General features: G+C 33.7%; 3 protein-coding genes across 5 annotated transcripts; 1 reads left to right on the forward strand and 2 right to left on the reverse strand.

Moving 5' to 3' along the window:
• Positions 1-3,282: 3,282 nt before the first annotated feature.
• Positions 3,283-4,818, forward strand: LOC18021636 (E3 ubiquitin-protein ligase PUB22). The gene has a single exon (XM_006403740.2). The coding sequence runs from the start codon at positions 3,404-3,406 to the stop codon at positions 4,709-4,711; it is 1,308 nt and encodes a 435-aa protein (XP_006403803.1). The 5' UTR covers positions 3,283-3,403; the 3' UTR covers positions 4,712-4,818.
• A 5,744-nt stretch (positions 4,819-10,562) lies between these two features.
• LOC18021637 (dof zinc finger protein DOF3.5) lies at positions 10,563-11,367 on the reverse strand. The gene is given in 2 exon segments (XM_006403741.2): positions 10,563-11,327; positions 11,329-11,367. Coding segments are annotated over 2 exon segments (804 nt in total).
• A 927-nt stretch (positions 11,368-12,294) lies between these two features.
• LOC18021638 (lipase-like PAD4) lies at positions 12,295-18,457 on the reverse strand. Of its 3 annotated transcripts, none has more exons than XM_024157672.1 (3): positions 17,992-18,443; positions 16,573-16,650; positions 12,295-13,767 (listed from the first exon to the last, which is right to left on the reverse strand). In XM_024157672.1, exons 1-3 carry the CDS (start codon positions 18,313-18,315, stop codon positions 12,445-12,447), a joined length of 1,725 nt encoding a protein of 574 aa, XP_024013440.1. In that variant the 5' UTR covers positions 18,316-18,443; the 3' UTR covers positions 12,295-12,444. The 3 variants fall into 3 exon arrangements, with proteins under 3 accessions (XP_024013440.1, XP_024013442.1, XP_024013441.1); XM_024157674.1 differs by having other exon boundaries at positions 16,573-16,663; XM_024157673.1 differs by lacking the exon at positions 16,573-16,650 and having other exon boundaries at positions 17,992-18,457.
• Between the last annotated feature and the right edge of the window lie 1,493 nt (positions 18,458-19,950).

A 19,950-nucleotide genomic window follows, 5' to 3' on the forward strand; every position in this document is an offset into this window, starting at 1 on the left:
TTGGTTTTTTATCTTCTGAAAAAAACTGTGCTTAATAAATTAGGGTTTGAATCCTTGTTTATAAATGGTTTTAGTTTATCGGAGATGTGTGGGTTTTGTGTCTTTAGACTCATGACTTCTCAATTAACCATTGGTCTTCATCTCGATCACTCATTCAAAAAAAAAATTAAAATTAAAGAAAATAACATTTTGATTTTGATGTAAACAATACGGTCGGTGGCTTTTTAAGAAAATAAAATGTTTGATTTTGTCATTCCACTGACAAAAACGTTAAATAGCTTATATAAAACATAGTTCTACGAATTACCAGCCAGAAACCATCACTTCTTTGATTATAGAAAATCATAATATCTTTTACTTTTACCTAATGAATATTTTTATCAAATATTCTTCTAACTTATTGATTATGTCACAGTATTGGATTTTTTTGTTAAATCAAGTCGGCGTGGCTAACTGTTTGGAACTGGCATCTATTTAAATAAACATCCTCTTCTACGTACACTTGAATCAAGGAATTAACTAATTAATTAAATCAAATATATTATAATCTTTATACGTATATGTATTTATATGCTTAAATTTCTATCTTATTGGCTGTGTAATAGATGACCACCAACCAAAGAATGGGAAAGAGCTATTTGTCATAACTCAGATAAATATACCTCTATATTGTATTATTATATTGAAGTTGAATCCCTGATTAGTAGCATAGTTGCCAATTGTTCATGATTCTGGCCTTTGGATCGTGCTCATGAGTTGCCTATCTTATTTCTATTTCCCTATAATATCTTCGTCGACAAATAAAACGGAAATAGTTTACTTCTGTCATAATTTTTAATCATATCTTCAAATTTTCATAATCATAAAAAAGATGAGTTTCTATTGTTAGCTCAAATGAGCTAGAAATAAACAGAAACATAGGTATAGAAAAGACTAAAAGTGACCATGTAAAAAAAGTTATGGCTTAAATCAATCATGAAGGACCCCAGAAGTTAAGTGACAAAAGAAGCATCAGATCAGATGTAATCTTAGAAATTAGAAGTACTGAGGATAGCCAGCTAATTTTTTCAAAAGTTATGGATGATCTTTCTTCATATATTTTTCAAGAAGCGGAAAACTGATTATAAATTTTTCATTCTATTACTTCAAGATATTTATAATAAGGTTACCACAGAAGAACGTTTTGTAATTACTTTATAGAATAATTTATTTGTTGCAAAAAGGAGAGAAATGAACATTTGTTTGCTCAGTCTTTGAAAATTGAGGTAATGAAACATTTTGTTTAGATTGTAAAGTGAAGGATTGTATTTAAGGGGGAGAGTTTAGGATTTAAGGTTTTTAGTTTATCTTCTTTTTTTTCCTCAAAGCATTTAGAATTTTTTGGATTTCCAGAGTTTAGATCTTTAAATAATTTGTTACTTAAAAACTTAAGTATTTTCCCAATTTTGATATAAATTTCAGCTATTTTCATACTTCACCTAAACGTTCTACCACGATTTTATTTCTTATTGAAGCTATAAAACATATTGTTTAACATTTTTAACTAATGTATTCAAATTTTATCACAACTACATCACACTTTTGGAAACCCAAAGTAGTATCTAGCAATAGCAAGTTGATTTCTCGTCGAAAGAATACATCACACTTTTGGTATTTTGTTATGAGAAACATGTTGTTATATGCTTTCGCTTTCATATGGACCTCACAAAAAAAAAATCACTTACATCCCTGAAAGTATTATGTTAAATCTGCGGTGGCAAGAGCAACCTGTAATGAGTCGACGTTCATAACCTTTGCTGTTAGCTTGATAAAATTTCTTAAGTTTAATTTATAGTATTTCACTACATACCAATAACTATGACGATTTTTTTTTTTTACAAAGGGTATACCTTCTAGCACTTAAATGTTGCGAGAGAGAGATTTTTCATGTAACATGTACATGCGCAAATGGTTCTTATAATTTTTTACTATATGGATGGAATAAAGTTGATGATATTAAACATTTTTCTAAATAGGTATGGAAAATAAACTCAATTCACTTCACTTAAAAACTGAAAGAACGACAAAATTTGCAGGAATATTTGAGGAATGAATCTATCGTTATTCATAAAACTACGTTTCATTAATTTTACAAGTTGCTACATTTATTTTTATGTAGATGATTAATTTATAAAATGGAGATTTTAGCCGTTTATTTCAATTATAACTGATGTGGAGCGGATGATATTACTTTTCACACTATGATAAAAAAAACTTTGTTAACAAACTATGATAAATTTAATGAGGACATTTATGTGATCTATTATTTTGTAGAGCTCTACATTATTATTTAACCATGTACTAGACATCTAAATGAATACATTTTTTATCTTACATTCCATTAAATATTTTGATAAATTTCGGATAATTTGTTGTTAATAGCCTTTTTATTTTATAATTGATAGCCATTTTTTTATATCCAAAGTGCACTTAAAAATGAACTTAAAAATAGCCAATATCCAAAATATTGTGGAGGGAACTAGAACCAAAAAAATAAAAAATAGAGCATAACAAGGAGTATGGGTCTAAATGTATCATCAAAGTTGCAGCCTGAAACAAAGTAAATATCCAACGACGGACCGTTAATGGCACTTTAGGTTTTGTCGGCACCAAAAATTTAAGTACATCACCCCCAAAAAGAAAACAATAATCGTGTTTTCGTTGACATAAACCCAATTATCTTCTTCTACTTTCAGTTGCAACAGTAGTTTTGAAATAAGCCTGCCAATTTAGTATTTTTGTTGGAATAAAAAGAAGAAGAAAAAAAAAAGTCAAATAGTGATGGCAAAATAAAATAAAAAGAGAGGAGAAGAATCAGCAATCAAGGCATGTGAGTAAAAACGAAACACAAGGCAGACAAACTACTTGTCTTCAACACCGGCACGACCAATCCCCCAATGACTTCGTTACTATTTACACTTTCTTCGCCGTAATCGCATCTCTTTGACAAGTCAACACTCTTAATACGCCTCACTTTAATTTTTTCTTTAGAAAAAGCATTTATTACTTAGCCTTTTGTTACACCACATTCAAAAAAAAAAAAGTCAAATCTATATTGTACGTTCCTCGTTCGTTCTATAAAAAATAATAAATACGGACAGCTATCCAAAAAAGAGTATACAAAATTTTGTATATTCCGTGTTTTGACTTTTGTAATAACTCTGAATATTTCTCCTCTCCCTTTATATTTAAAACCCCAACTCTCCTTCTCTCTTCTTGCTAACTTATTCAAACCAATTCACATCTCTCACAAATCTCAACAACTACACTTTGTAGCAAAAGTTTCATTTTGTGAGATTCGTTCGTCGGTCGATTTCTTAATCAAGTTTTACTTCTTTTTCTTTTCATATTTCCGGCGAGTTCAATGGATCAAGAGATAGAGATTCCTTCTTTCTTCCTATGTCCGATCTCTCTAGATATTATGAAGGATCCGGTGATAGTTTCCACCGGAATAACCTACGACAGAGACAGCATCGAGAAATGGCTCTTCACCGGTAAGAAAAACTCATGTCCGGTCACAAAACAAGCCATAACCGAAACCGATCTCACACCAAACCACACTCTTCGCCGTCTGATCCAATCTTGGTGTACTCTCAACGCATCTTACGGTATCGAGAGAATCCCAACTCCAAAGCCTCCGATCTGTAAATACGAGATCGAAAAGCTCATCAAAGATTCTTCATCCTCACATCAAAACCAAGTCAAATGCCTCAAAAGACTTCGTCAAATAGTGACGGAGAACACAACGAACAAACGATGCTTAGAAGCTGCAGAAGTTCCCGAGTTCTTGGCAAAGATCGTCAGCAGCTCCGTAGATACTTACAACTCTCCTTCTCCTTCCCTTTCTTCATCGAATCTCAACGACTTGTGTCAATCAAACATGTTGGAGAATCGGTTCGATTCTTCGAGGAGCTTAATGGACGAAGCTTTAAGCTTACTCTACCATCTCGACACGTCGGAGACAGCCCGCAAGAGTCTTTTAAACAACAAGAAGGAAACAAATCTTGTGAAGACGTTGACTAAGATAATGCAACGTGGGATCTACGAGTCAAGAGCCTATGCGACTTTGCTTCTCAAGAAGATTCTCGAAGTTGCGGATCCAATGCAGATCATACTGTTGGAACGTGAGCTTTTCAATGAAGTGGTTCAGATCTTGCATGACCAGATCTCTCACAAGGCAACGAAATCAGCAATGCAAATCTTGGTGATTATATGTCCATGGGGAAGGAATAGACACAAGGCTGTGGAAGCTGGAGCGATCTCGATGATAATCGAGCTTCTAATGGATGAAACTTTCTCATCCGAGAGAAGGAATTCGGAGATGGCGATGGTGGTACTTGATATGTTATGTCAATGTGCAGAAGGAAGAGCTGAGTTCTTGAATCATGGTGCGGCTATTGCGGTTGTGTCTAAGAAGATATTGAGGGTCTCACAGATAACTAGCGAGAGGGCGGTTAGGGTTTTGCTTTCCATTGGGAGGTTTTGCGCAACACCGTGTTTGTTACAGGAGATGTTACAATTGGGAGTTGTGGCGAAGATGTGTTTGGTGCTTCAAGTGAGTTGCGGGAACAAGACTAAGGAAAAGGCGAAGGAGTTGCTTAAGCTTCACGCTAGGGTTTGGAGGGAATCACCTTGTGTCCCAAGAAATTTGTATGCTTCATATCCTGCTTGAACGGCAACATAAAACAACGAACATGTTTAATTAATTCTCATCAGATACAAATAATTCTTTGAGAGTTATTCTTCCTATAATTTCATTAAAAAAAATTGAGTGGTTTATTTTTGCTCAAATTCAGGTTCTCTCTTTTGTTTTGGTTATATTTTTCAAAAGCTCATCATCATGTAGAATTTGTAGATAATAGGGGATATATTCATGAAATTATGAGAAACTGCAGAGAAATAAATGGAATCACAAGTTACATGGTTATTGTTTCCCACTTGCTTGTTCATTGTTGATAGAGGCGCATATTGATTTGTATTCTTTTATTTCATTCACTTCCACAAAAATAATGGAGACCATCTCTTTCAACTTCTCATATTATTGAGTGGATAACCTAAAAGATTGCATCACAGTTATTTTAAGAGATATGTATGCGGTATCCATCGTGTCACATGAGACTCATATGTAACGTTTAATTTTGCCTATTTATGTCCTTGGAAGTAACATTACGGATGTTTCATGTTTATATCCCTATGTTCAACATTTTTAGGTATCTAACCCCACTAATTATTACGGTTTATCATTTATGTATGGGTTCCATTATTTTTATATCGACTTCGACGACATGTATCATGCTTTCAACCGACGACTAATTTTTTATTTAGCAATTCTTAAGATTTGTTATCTGATTTTGTCGATACCAAAATCTTTCATATGTGCTTTTACTATCACTCGTCGTGAGATACTGAAATCATTTAATTTTCAGGTCATTCAGCTCAAAATCATTTTAGACTAAACGTGGAAATTATTTCCGAAAACTCTAAGACAAAATGCACAATCTAACGATTTTTAGACATCTCAATATCGATATAGATCAGGAAAAGGACGAGATCTGAAAATCTAAACCAAAACTTAAAAAATATATATTTATGAAACAAACTAAAAAAATAAACTTTGCATTCAGAATAATGTGTTTCTGGAGATCCAAAGCACGTTATTGCAATTTCATATAGCAAGAATCTCTGTATCTATATACCTCGGTTCTAGCACTTAGGGAACATGGTCTTGGTGGGAACACGAGTACTGTGTCGTTTTACGTGAGATAAATATTAATGGGGATACTTGACTATTAGTTCAATATAAAAGATTTAAATCCTAAGGTTTTAATTTCTGTATAGAACGTTAGGTTGTTTGAAACAAACACCAAATTTGAAGGATATGAGGTTCAAGGTATATCGTAGGATGAAAACAACACATTCAGTCAATAATATAAACGAACCCGACAAATTTCGGGGGCAAACTATTTAATCCGACCAAGAAAACCAATCTAATGGACATTCTTCAGCAGGGCTAAAGTTAGTTCCAGCTTTCTAAACATCCAGTTAAATCGTTTTTAACGAGAATTGAATTTAACCGAATTTTATGTCTTTTTTTTTATCAGCAAACCGAATTTATGTCTTGTTTCGAGAAAGTTACCACTAAGCCACCACGCGGCTAATTCCTAAAGTTTGACATAAATAATTAATTTATTTGGATATTGTTTAAGAATTTAACCTGCTCTATATCTGATACAAGTAAATTTCAGAACATGCAAAACATATTAAAGAAAGAAAAACAATCAAAGAAGATAATATTTAGAAGTTGACATACGCATAAGAAATAACAGCATATGTTAAGATTGAACAGAAGTGTAAGTGTGTAACACACATGACAAGTAATGGTCGTGGTCCATCTACAGTGTTATTCTTTGTTTGTGAAGGATTGGTTCATGCGAGTCCAAATTAAATATCAAATTGTATCATGGCGATATATTTGATGCTACTTTTTAATTGATAATTAAGTGATTTAAGAATCCGTTAATAATTACCCGATTAGAAAAAAAAAGGAAAAAAACAGGAGCAGCTGACCGGCATTCTTACTATATGGCTGTCTATATGACTCACATTAAATATAAGGGACTTGCATATGTTATAAACCTGTATTATTTGTTTCAAAATACTTATATTTAGTTGTATATAATAAATGTCATAAATCAAAAGTCAGATCTTACGAGCAACCATGTCGCAATCTAGAAAGAACTATTAAAAGAAAAAAATACGAAGCTGGTCCTCCCTCGACCACCACTTGCAGTTATTTAAACGGTGGTATGGAGAGAAAAAAATAGATATAGTTGTCAATTACATTTTTTAAAAATATACGCGCGTGACATACACACATCTGTGTGATAAACAATGCATACTGTGCATACATATGGTTAAGAACTTAAAATCTACTGATTTAGTGAATCTCATGCAATGTTCAAATCATGTATAAGGAAAAAAAAAATCATGTATAAGGACCAGTCGACACGTTTGATAACATAGGCTCTGATTGGTAACAATGGCGGAATTACGTTTTTAAATAAAATTTCGCAGATTTTTTATCAATTAACAAAAATCCACATAATAGAAAAATACACATAAAAATGCAGACTGCATTTTTGTTTAATAAAAATACAAAATAAAAATCATTTCACAGAAAAACGACTTATAAATAGATTAATCTATTCCGCAAATTTTTTTTCGCATTCCGTAAGATTACCAATTTAAACCATGAAGATTTTTAAGTTTGACTCTGTCTCCTATTGTTTTTTTGTCAACAAAAAGTAAAAAACATAACCGTGATTTGTCGTGGTCTAATGGTGAATTATTATTATTTTTTTTTTAAAAAAGAGTGAGTTTTATGCTATGAGTTCAATTCCCATTAGAAATAAAGTCATGATATTCAAAGTAAGTGAGATTGGGTTTCTATTCAAGATTAGCCCTATGACCTGCCTTTTCGATGAATCAGCTAACCCTAAAATAATATTATTATCTTATAATATATGGGAGCCATCACGTCCTTCAGGTCATTCTACATTACTGGTTCGAATCAATAACCAAGAAAATAGAACAAAAGACATTATATTGGTTCGTCGATTTATAATATACAAGCTTTCCCAAAAGCAAATTAAAGCCTATATAGCTAATTTTAAACACGTTCATACTCGTACTAAACACACGATAGATCACCTCTAAAGATCTAGTATGGATTGCTCACTTCACTTGCAATCATAAGGCTGTCTTGACAAAGACAGTCCGAAAACTCAATCAGATGATCCCACTCTGATTCAGGCTCACAATCACGTAGATAGCATATGTAGGATCTTTTCATCTTGACCTGTAGATTGAATCTTTTTTTTATATTTTATGAAGTTGTACAAGAAAGCTAGTTTCATGATCGAAAAATTCTTGTATAAGAAGATATTCCATCCGTTTCTTTGTTTTAAGCTTAATTTTTCGTTTCATTAATAAACCAGTTCCTTATAAGCCACATTTATGTGATCTATATATATTAATGTTTATTTCGTAAGTACTGATCGTCGTTATATGTGAGAAATTTTTTCAAACCAACTTGATGAAAGGGAGATCTATTATTTCGTTTCAAAGTTAGTAAATTTAAACCGTTGAGGAATATACATGGATTTCAAAATATATACTTTGATAAGTCTTTGACTGACTTTGGTCTGAATATCATAGCGCTTTTGATCTGACTATGCAATTCATCATGTGGATATAAGAAGAATGTGTAACATCGCCTTCATTCTCAACGTTTCAACGCAACCTATCTATTTTAGAGAGAAAATATAATCAAGACATGAAAACCTAATTTTACTTGTCTTCGCTCTATGTATTAAAAGCATCATTCGAAGCCTCATCTCAGACTTTTCAATAGCTTTTTTAAGTACTGATATTGCTACATGTTAATTTATCATCGAGAGTATTATATAATATATATATATATATGTAAATTATGTAATGTGTGTGTATTTGTGATGTATAGTTATAAATTAATTCTGACTTCGATAAAGCATGCGCAACTGACAATTTATGACCTGATGTTAAACTTTAATGTTTAAACATATTATACAATTTAATGGTAAATAGTTCAAATTACGTTTAATATGAATTTTAATTTACTAATTATATAGTTTGTTAGATATATAATATAAAATATATTTCATAATTGTTTTTATTTCTGTGGACGCCTTTTGGTCAACTGGATGATCAAATTATGAATCATATTAATTACACCTTTTTTGAATTTGAATTCTCAGATAGAACAATTTTTACGGATTATAGTTACAAATCTTATTAGAGTTTCTAGTGTGTACTTATAAGTAGTCGTTGTTCGTGAATTGTGGTCTTGTGTATTACGGATTAAATTGTTTATTTTGGATTTAAAATAAGTAGAATTGTTCATAAGGGATCCATGTATTGTGGGGAAAGCCGCATGTCAATAGAACCGTTTAATGTGATTGCATATGTTATAGATAGTTAGATTTATAATATGATAAGATCATTATAAAATCAAATACTTCTGATGATATGAGAAGACAAACAACAACAAAAAGTACTTTAAATTTAGTTTTACTAGTTAAAATATTTGTTTTCACATACGTTTCGATGCTTACTAACTATATACAAATAACAAAGAACTTTTATTTTACTTGGAGAAGACTTGAGACAGGCAAATATTGGATTATTAGTTAAAAAATAATTTGAATGCATAACTGTTTGCTACAGTAATTAGAGTTTACTATTTTTCTTGGATCAAGCGGAGATGTATGGGAACGTGCGTGACGTACGAAGCTCGACATTAAACAACTTTCCAAGTTAACTTCTTTGCCTATACCTCTGAGTACACAACTTGCATAATTTCCTCTATTCTAGTTCACCAAATCTATATTCCCTTTTTTCCCTCTCTTTAAACAATTTAATTCTCTCTTTTAAGTGCCCTAATACATATGTAAATATAAAAGTTTACTATAATAAGCTTATTAATATTGTGTAACTAAACTTATGAGAAACGACCAAAAACATTAAAAAATCTGCTGAAGGTGGGTGTTTATGGCGGCGAGGTTCATTCTTGTTCTTTGTTTCTATAATAAACTTCTTTCTTCATTCTTGGTGAGATAAATTGTATAAGGATTAAATTAATGAGTCCTAAGTACGTACTCATGAGTTATTGTATGTTTAGAGCTATTCAATTCATACAGAATTTGGGTTTCACATGTAGATGGACTAATCCTCATGAGTTTGACGGGCCAACTTGTGAGTCATGACAAATAACATGTTGAATAACTAATAAGATAATCTGACTAGTCACGACTAACGAGTTGGTCCTGCTGTTTTTTTTTCCTACTTCTATACACACAAATAAATTTAGTTTCTATACACACATGTAAATTTAATTTCTATACACACATATAAATTTACTTTTCTTCTATAAAAATAACCTTTTTCAATGGATGGCATTTACGTAATCCCGAACTATAATATAAGTCTGTTGGCAATAAAAGATTAATTAAAAATTTGTAGAAAGGAGTTAAACCAAGAGTAGGAACAATTATGCTCTTTCTCTGACACTTCCTTTTTGAGAAGGATCTACACCCACACACAGAGGCCAGAGATACTACAAAGGCTCACACGTGAACCCGTGGTACACGTGCGTCTCACTTTCAGTGAATTGCAAGTTCAAATAACAAGCAAATCTCAATCGAATCCAAAGACAAGGACCTCCCACGTGGGATTCTTTGGCAACTCTTGAAAACGACTAATTATAGCATCATATAGGTCGACAATCACCAACAAACGAACACAAAAAAAAACAAAAAAAAAAAATTCTATAGCCTACGTATACATATTACCCCTTAGGTTTGTACTTAAATTATCGACTCTTTTAATTACATGAAATTAATGATCCATCTGATTTCATATAAATGTGTATATCTTATGTATAATAGGTACAATACAAACTCTTTTTTTAATGAAAACAATTAGGATCATCCATCGGTTGAGAAATCAAAAGGGCTCCAACTTCCGAACAAGAGGTTGGTGGAGTCATTGGATTCGTCAGCAAAATGAACCGCCGGTTCATGCACAGCCTGAGTCGGAGTCACACCACCAACGTCGACATGATTATGACCAATCAACAAAGCATCAGACCAAACACCATTAGTGTCTATAGAAAGAAGTTCTTCACCAGGAAATGGAGGCAATCCATTATAACCACATTCCTCCACAGTGTGTTCCACTTGATGATCATAGTTTTGATGATGACCATCATTGATGTCCATACTCCATGAGGTTTCCATCAAAGCTTCTGTAGGAAGATCGACTAGAAAATCTGTGGCGGTGGCTAAATCGCAGTTTTCTTGTGTGGGTTCGTCATGCTTTGGGTTCAAGAAATTGGCGTAAACAAGAGCAAGATCGATGCTTGGTGAGCCACCACCGGAGCTGCAAGAATTAGCGGTTAGGCCAGTTTTAGCGTTACTCGAGGAGGATTTTGGGCGGCGGGATTTGCGGCAGCCACCGCCTACGGGCACGTTGCGTAGGGACCCACCTTTGGTCCAATATCTGCGGCAGCCTTTGCAGAAGTAGCGAGGCTGAGTGAGGCTATAGTTGTTGTAGTAACAGAACTTTGTGTTGGAGGAGCCACATCTTGGACAGCTCGGCGTTATCTCCGCGTTTGCGTTTGCGTTTGGCCGCCATATAAACGATGAGGTCACGGCCTCTGTTCTCTCCATATCTCTCTCTCTTTCTTCTCTATTCTCTCTCGGGAAAAGAATGTATTATATACGCATGCATGAATGAGCGTGTGAGTTTGTGCATGTGGAGAGGTTGTGACACGTGGGGGCTGGAGAGTGGAGGAAGTGTTGGGGAGCAATTGCCTCGTAAGGGTGCACTCACTGTTGCTTCTTGGGGGAGACAGGTTTAAGGGTTTTGAATCTTTGATATGTTTAACTAATTAGATGAGAATTAGAAAATGGTTATTTAATAAATAGTCTTGGAGATTGTTTCGAAGCGAACTAAGAAGCCTATGGGCTCTTGGGAGGGATGAGTTATTTGGTGTACATTGAGCTATTTGTACGGCTTAGTTAATGGAGACTGCACGATTACTATCTACTAGTAGTATATACATATTATATATGACGTCTTTTTGGTTTTTTTTTCGTCATAAATAGTTAAATACAGTACGTCTATTTTTCTTAATAAAATGTAAAATCAAATTATATTCAATATTCATATTTTTATGAATATATTAATTTAGACCCACACGAAGAAACTTGTATTTGAGGACGATAGAGATTAGGTCAAAGCCGTTAAAAATCAGAACTTGTATTAATATGTATAAACTCATATCATTATAGTATATATGTAAGGTATCCATAGCGAGCTGAAAATAGAAGGAAACTAAGAAAAGAGACTAAGCGAGGGTGAAACAAGAAAGCACAAGTTTTGTAGAACAAAGTGCAAGGACCGTCTTTATTTCATTGTATTGATACTCTGACTTGATTTATGTGATTATTTACCCACAAAAAAGATACTTGGGAAGGAAAATCTGAATGGGAAAAGGAGCTTCTTGGATCATGTGTTTTCTAGCAATCTCCAAGAATCCTATGTGAGTATTTCAAATCCTCCTGAAAATCAGCTTACCTTATAATATATGCGGAGATTATAGATTACATCACACATCCATGATCCATGCTACATTTGAGTTTTAGAGAGCTTACATTAGAAACTCTTGCATAAACTTGTTGAGCAGTAATGATAAAGGTTTTAAAATAAAAACATACAACAGAAAGTCTTACACAAACATAATGAACAACAATTAATAAAGATTGTTATATAATCATAAATTAGATTTGCTATTAACCCTGCTAATTAAGTCTCCATTGCGTCACTCTCATCAACAGCCATCTCAATTCCATTACCCATTTTGAACTTGAACTCTCTAAGATTCTCCACCCACACACTGTAACTCGACTTTTTTACCAAAACATCAACCGAAGCTTCCTTCATCGTCACCAATGTATCCGCATAGCTTTCAAATGCAACAATCTTTTCCCATAACAAATATCGCCTTTGCGCATCGCTACTCTCGCTTCTCATCTCATCCAAATAGTCTTTTGCTTCCTCAAGCTTAGCCCAAAAGCAAGTATCCTGCGTAGTGCTCGCATATCGAGTTCTTGCACGCGTCTCTTTATTAGGCTCTCCTCTTCCTTTCCACCACTTATCAATCACTACATACCTTTTGGGTCTATTCCCATTCTCCATGTAATGACCTTTAGCCCTTGAATATATGTACTTGCAGAAGTATGCAATGTCTAGTGGTTCGGCTAAGAGTTGGTAAAACTGCGATGCATATACCCATTTCTTTCCCAGATGAAAATCAAAAGGCAACTCATTCTTCTCCACCATTTCAAACACTCTGTCCCAAAATTTAGCTAGCTTTGCACGACTCAGGTTCACCCTCATCTCTCTTTGATTTGAATATAGTTTGAAAGTATCGTAGTAACCGAGCTGCTTTGGTGACGCGTCGCAACTTTCTTTGTACCATTGAATCTCTAGTCTCGATGGCAAGACATTACCAAGCTCAATAGCTAACTCGCTCGACCTCAAAATTGGAGCACGACCAATTCTTGTAGACGTTTCTATGCATTCTTTTGCTGATACACCACTTGGGACATCATTGGAGATTCCTAGAGATTCTAAGGCTAATGCGACGCCAGCTTGGTAGCTATTGTCGGAGATGTTCCCACCACGAAAGCTCCTAGATATGAGAAACTGATGGGAGAGCGAGGACACGTAATGTCCGTACCTTTGATGTTCCTCAATGTTTGGAGTTCCTGTCCAGTGAAGCATCCCACGAACTGAAGCAGCATTGTCTAAGCAGACACCTCCATTGTCGGAACAGAAGAGATAGGTTCCAAAGGGCCAGAACTGTTCACTGCTTCTCCTGGGAACGAGGTCATGGATGGAGACCACGTGGCAGAATTTGTGGGCTAAACGAGATCGAGAGATTGAGGAAGATAGAGTTTGGTTTCCAAGTAAAGGTGAGCCAAAGGTGATGCAGAGGAGGCGGAATGATGGCGGAGACGGTTGGGAGAGAAGCCAAAGTGCGGTGAGAGCGGCCAACGCGCCGCCGGTTGAATGTCCGGTTAACACAATCTGTTTTCTTCCTTCCATTTCCAATCCTCGTGTGATCTGTTCCGGTTATAATAAATTCAATCAATGTTACAAACCGAACCAGAAAAACCAATTTGTTATGATAATTGAGCGAAAGAGACTTGGTTTGGTTTTTACGTATCTGAACAAAACAATAACCTAAGGCTAAAAAAAAGAAAAAAACAAAACATAACCGAAACCGAAAAATAACAACGTTCATTCAGTACCTAGATTTTTTATTTTTTGAATAAACAAATCTAAAATCTTCTTAGAAATTGATTCGGCACCGAAATCGTATAATACTGAACAGAGTGGTATTCGAATAATTTCCAGCATCTAAATTACATTCTACATCAACCGAATAATTTCCAAAACCAAAATCCAAACTGCAATCGAATAAACAGGATAAGACACAACTCTAGACTGACCAAAACTCTAGTTTGCGAATTATAATTTAATGAAAATTATTTTTAAATTATCTACTTTCTTATCGAAAAATTCTCAAACTAATCCACCTTTTTCTAAATATATTTTAAGATGATTTGCACCAATAATATTTTCTGATGAGCAAATTAACTATCTACTATAAAAAACAGTCAATTCACTGCATAACACAAGTCAACAACAAAAAGTAAGTGGAAAAGACTGAATACTCTTTATTCTTTAATTCTGGAAAAAACTTTTTTCTGACATGATATGGGATCACAAAACTTATAAAGACGTAAATTTTACCTGCTTCTTTAAACAATAGCAGCGAAAAATTTAACCAACATCAATATTTATTGTCGTTTTATAATGTGTATGTAGGACTAAGTTAATTTTTCTTTTCTCTTTCCACCATTCTGCTCTTCCTCTCTGTTATTCTTCTCATCATTTTCTTCTCTGTTTCTCTCTTCTTTTATGCACGGTGTTTTTATCCTCAAATCATTTAAAATCTAAGCTAACTCTATGGCATAATTGATTATTTTTATTAAAAAAATCATTTACTTAGAGTATGCAATTATGTAGTAGACGACTATTTTCATAAATAATTGCATCCACCTCAGACGAACACCCTTTCATTCTAAAATTATGAGACATTATGGACGATACTTTCTATGGTTGCACCAAGTTGAAGGTAAATAGACATATACCAAGTAGTCACCTATCACTTAAGTATATATGTTATTTTCAATTCTAATTCTTTTATTGGTTGTGTTCATATATTTATAGTAGACAACTACTAATAGATGACTATGTTTAAAATATAGGTGGTTGTTGTCGGCCACGATGAGTATGAAGTTTACAACAAAAAAAGGAGAGGTGTACATAACAAGTTATCTTCTTACAACAACATTGCAAATTAGAAGCTTATGGGAGAGGTGCAAAACCAGTTTTTGAAGATCCCTTTATGAAAGACCTTTCCACCCAATTCCTACTCATGTATGTTCTGGTGATTCGGAACTACTTCCCCCATTAATGCGCTGACCACATGGTCAACCAAAGAAAATAAAGATCTTATCCCGAGGAGAAATGAAGGTAACATAGTCAACTATGTAGTGTTTGTAACATAGTCAGCCTTTTTTATAATGAGTCATAGTTGGCTACTTTGTGGTTGAAATGTGGTTGATCCAATTCGTTTGAATGACACAAAGAAATTTGAGGAATGCGGCAAGGCTTTGCAGCAGGTGTCTTGGAAGGGGTCACAATGGTAATTATATGACAATAGTTGACTATTTTCATATAAAATCATTTTCTCATAATATGTGGTTAATAGTAGACAACTATTTTCATAAAAAAAGTTACATTTCCCTGAGACAAACATCCTTTCACTCCAAAAGTGTGAGATATTATGGAAAATACTTTCTATAGTTGCACCAAGTATAAAATAAATAGACATATACCAACTACTTATCTATCACTTCAATATAGATGTCCTTTTCATTCTAATTTTTTTGTTTGTTGTGTTCATATATTTCTAGTAGACGACTACTAGTAGGTGATTATGTTTAAAATGAAGATTTGTTTGAATGAACAGAGACGTTGACTACTTTGTAATGTATTTCGATTAGATAACTAGTACTCAAAGTCGATTATTAATAGTTGTCTATTTTCTCCATACAACTCAAAGTTGATTATAATACTTAAGTAAGTATTAATAATTATCTATTTCGATTAGATAGCTACTACTCAAAGTCGATTATTGGTAGTTGTTTATTTTCGCTGACTCAAAGACTTCAGGGTAGCGCTTCATTAAGCTGGGCCGTTTAATGAATGCAGATAGGTTGAGCGCCCTGATGACGGATGGTTCCTTGAATTTTCGGTTTAAAACCTTACATGAACAAGCATCTTCTGCAGATTCTCTAGCAACCCTTTCAAAGACATCAACGAGTGCATCGTAAATCTGGCTCAGAATATTATTTGTGAACGGTGTGGGTTGACATTGTCGAAGAGAACACATATCCTTACAAAGGAAAATTGTCAAAAAGTTAGCTATTATGAACTGATTATTGTTGTAACGTAGTTAACTATCGATAGTTATATTATTAGTTGGTTATATGTGCATAATAGTTATGTAGACTAACTGAATATAGAGTAGTTATTTATTGTATCTATTGGACGAGTAGAGTAGACGATTACTAATGATGATATTCAATGTAGTTACTACTTACTAGATATGCGTATAAAAATAGTTAACTACTCTAGATCTACAAAATTGAGAGAACTAGATATCAATAACAACGAAGAAGAAGACAGAATTAGGTGAATATAGTGAATAGAAATCAGAAGTACTATAAGTAAAGCTGATTATATATAACCAAGAATCATAGAGGTGGGCCAAGAAAATAACCTTTCATAACTCACCGATGAAGAATATGGATGCTGTAATACCGTCGACGAAGATGATACGCTGAAGAGGTGACGGGGTGTCTGGGAGTGTTTCTGAGGGGGAGCACTTCAAAATCAAAGAAACGTCTTTCATCGAAAATGGAGTTAAGTGGAAGGTTTGTAGAAAAGAAAAAGCTTTTGTCGACGGTGTTACAGAGTGCTCGGCATCGTTTCCGGTGAATTAATCGGCGGGAAGAATGGGTGGAAATAAAAAAACCACAAAAAAATAGTTTTTTTTGGGAGGTTCTCAAAGAAAGAGAACCAATTCAAAATTTTAAAACAAAAGAGAAAAAAACAAATTCAACTAAAAGTTTTTCTAGCAAAAGTTATGGTGTTGTGGAAAATAGAAATTGTCAGAACGGATAAAAGTTTGAGTGGTATAGTTTAAAAAAGATGATGTGGTTTTAATTTGATAGGGGTGTTAGATGTCTTTGCCCACAATTAAAAAAAATCAGTTTTAATGAACATAAATAAGACTCCGCAGCCTATCTCACATAATTTCCCTATATTTTACACAATATAACGATAACTAAATTCTAGCTCGTACGTCCGCACAAAAATATATTTTTATTTATGTAGTATAATTTTTATTTTCTATTTTATTTATATATAATATTTTAATAAGTAATAAAAATTTTCTGTTTAAATATAATTTTTTTATTAATTTTTTTTAATATTATATATGATCACAATAAAAAATTAATATTCTAACTCGTTCGTTAATATGAATTTCTCCATTCTTCTCTGTTCTAGTCCTCGAAATGAATTTCTAAAAGTTGTTGATAGAGGTATGTATTAGCATAAAGCTGCCATTAACATAAAATAACATTTCACTAAGCCATTAATCATTTTAAAAACTCGTGGGCGGACGTGGCATCCAAACAAAAATTCGAGTTTACTTGCTTATGATATCCGAGGTCACGACAATGTCATTTTATTATACCCTAGATGGTGGAATATTATTATATCTATACCAACTTTTACGGATTTCTCATAAGAAAATAATTTATTTATCTATTGTCTATTGCCTATAAGGGGTTGGTGGTGATATTATTCTTAAAAAGACACTTTTTTCGATTTGGTTTAGAAGACTGAGATAACAAAAACTAACAGACATTCAAGTAAATTTTAACAAAATTCCGTTTTTCTCACAACTTCCCCAAAAACGAATTAATTTCTGATGGAGCTTAGTTATGTTTTTTCCCCTCTTGATAATCTGATAGAATTTGTCATGTTAGCATTAATTGAATTTGTTTTTTTACGTCAATGCATATTGATTGAAATTCAACGTGTATGGAGAATAATAAATAGAAGTACGTAAAAATACTAATATTCCTGATAAATCAATAAAACTGCATCAAAATCAGAAAAATGATAAGAAGAAGAAAACAAAACCTGAGATTGAATATGTGGAAGCAAGGAGACGAAAAGTTTAAGTATAGCAGCGTCGACCATAGGCGGAGTCTCATCGGTGGCTAATGATGTCGACAAGGCCGGAAAAAGCCCACTTCCGGCGACTTCCAGGCCCACGAGTTCTCCCCCCAATTGGGTTATCTCCACCGCCGGTAAAGCGACATACATGATTCCGGCGATGTGCTGGACCTGGATACTCCCGATGGAATTAGCGGCGTTGCATAAACTCCAAGAATCGGACCATAACGGAGTCGACATCATGAACGATGCCTGCAACTCGCTTGTTTCGAACCGGCACTCTTCCATGACTGGATATCGACTGGACAACGAAAGATGAGGTTTCTGTATATTCTTATATGGACGAATTTAGGAAACTTTGTAATAATTCCTCTATATGTAGTTTCTTGCGTTGTTCCTAGGTACTTTCTTGGTACTGGTCTTTTGCGGAGTCGTCGTCTCTTTAGTCTTCTTTCTTTATCATCATAAATTTTGATTATTTTCTGTTTTTTTAATAAAAAATTAATTATTAAAATACGTGCTGTGAAGGGTCCATTTTTTATCCTTTTTAATCATTGTTTGAGCTTTGTGCAGGAAAAAAATAGAGTAGAAAATGCAATTAAATCATCTGATAATCCTTTTTTTACAGGAATGGTTTAGACTTGAGCGTAGATTAATATGCAATGAATTGTGGCAAGAGAAGTCTATCTTTCATGAAACTTTGTGGATAAATCAGCCTGTATATGTAATGGATGAATAAGACATTGGAGATTTTGGGCATAGCTTTTAAGGGGAAACCTATAGCTTTCAGCTTAAGTCTTAAGATTAAGTGATTCAGTATGGCCCATATAAGTCTTACAAGTTAGACTTGTGTAGACTTTTTGAGTTGTGGTCTATCTCTACAGATATAGATAATTGTTTATATTGTAATTTACTGTTTGTTAAATTAAGAAAAAACAAAAAAGAGTGAAAGGTCCATCTCATCTTTTTGTTTTCACTGTTTGGGTTCTTTGTAGGACAATGAGAGTATAGACTGGTGCAATTATAGCTTGATACAATGGTTTGAGGCATTGAAATATAAACAGTTATGACCATTCTTGCATGATACAGATGATGAAACAAATCATCTTAATCACTAATCCCATGAAAGATATCAAATCTGAACAATGATCGTCGTAGAGTTACTATCTAAAGTAATCTTGTCATTATCAGGTTTGTTATTTTCCTCAACATCCTTCTTTGAAAAGAATATAATCATACCTAAAACAATGAAGTCAATTTTAACTAAGTAGCCATTAGAGAGGTTTATACTATGAACTTAGTCGTCGTCCCAAGTCTCCTTTCTTTTTAGCATCGTAATTTTTTTTGTTAATTTCACAGTTTAATAGGTTTAAGAATCAATTACAATTTAAAAAAAAAACAATTAAAGGTCCATCACTGTCTTTTTATCATTGTTTGTTTGTGCTCGGTGTAAAACAATAAAAAATGCAAATCAAAACTTTTAAAGATAACATATACAACACTGCGATGAGGACAAAAGTGTGATGACAAATAGAGTTTTGGTTGTTTATGGTTACTCAAGATGTTACTCATTTCAATCTGACACAATTACGCCGTACAAGTTAAATCCCCGAGAAATTTTAATGTTCTGATGAAACTTCTCTAAGATTATATCACACTTTACAGAGATTATAGATTACAAGAAACTCTAGACTAATTTTTGAGAATTAGTCGCCCTTCCTCTTCAATAACCCTTTTAAACACCATCGCTCTCTCTCTCCCCCTCTCTAAACCCCCTCCCTTCCTCTCTCTCCCGCCCTAAACCCTAAACCCTCTTTCTCTACCCTCCCGCCTTAAACCCTCTACCTGTAGACCCTCTCTCTCCACACAAACTTTCTTTAACACCCGTCCTAAACTCTCTCTCTTCTCCCGCCCTAAACTCTC

The sequence above is a fragment of the Eutrema salsugineum genome, unplaced genomic scaffold, assembly GCF_000478725.1.
Source record: "Eutrema salsugineum unplaced genomic scaffold, Eutsalg1_0 scaffold_16, whole genome shotgun sequence".
NCBI lineage: Eukaryota > Viridiplantae > Streptophyta > Magnoliopsida > Brassicales > Brassicaceae > Eutrema > Eutrema salsugineum.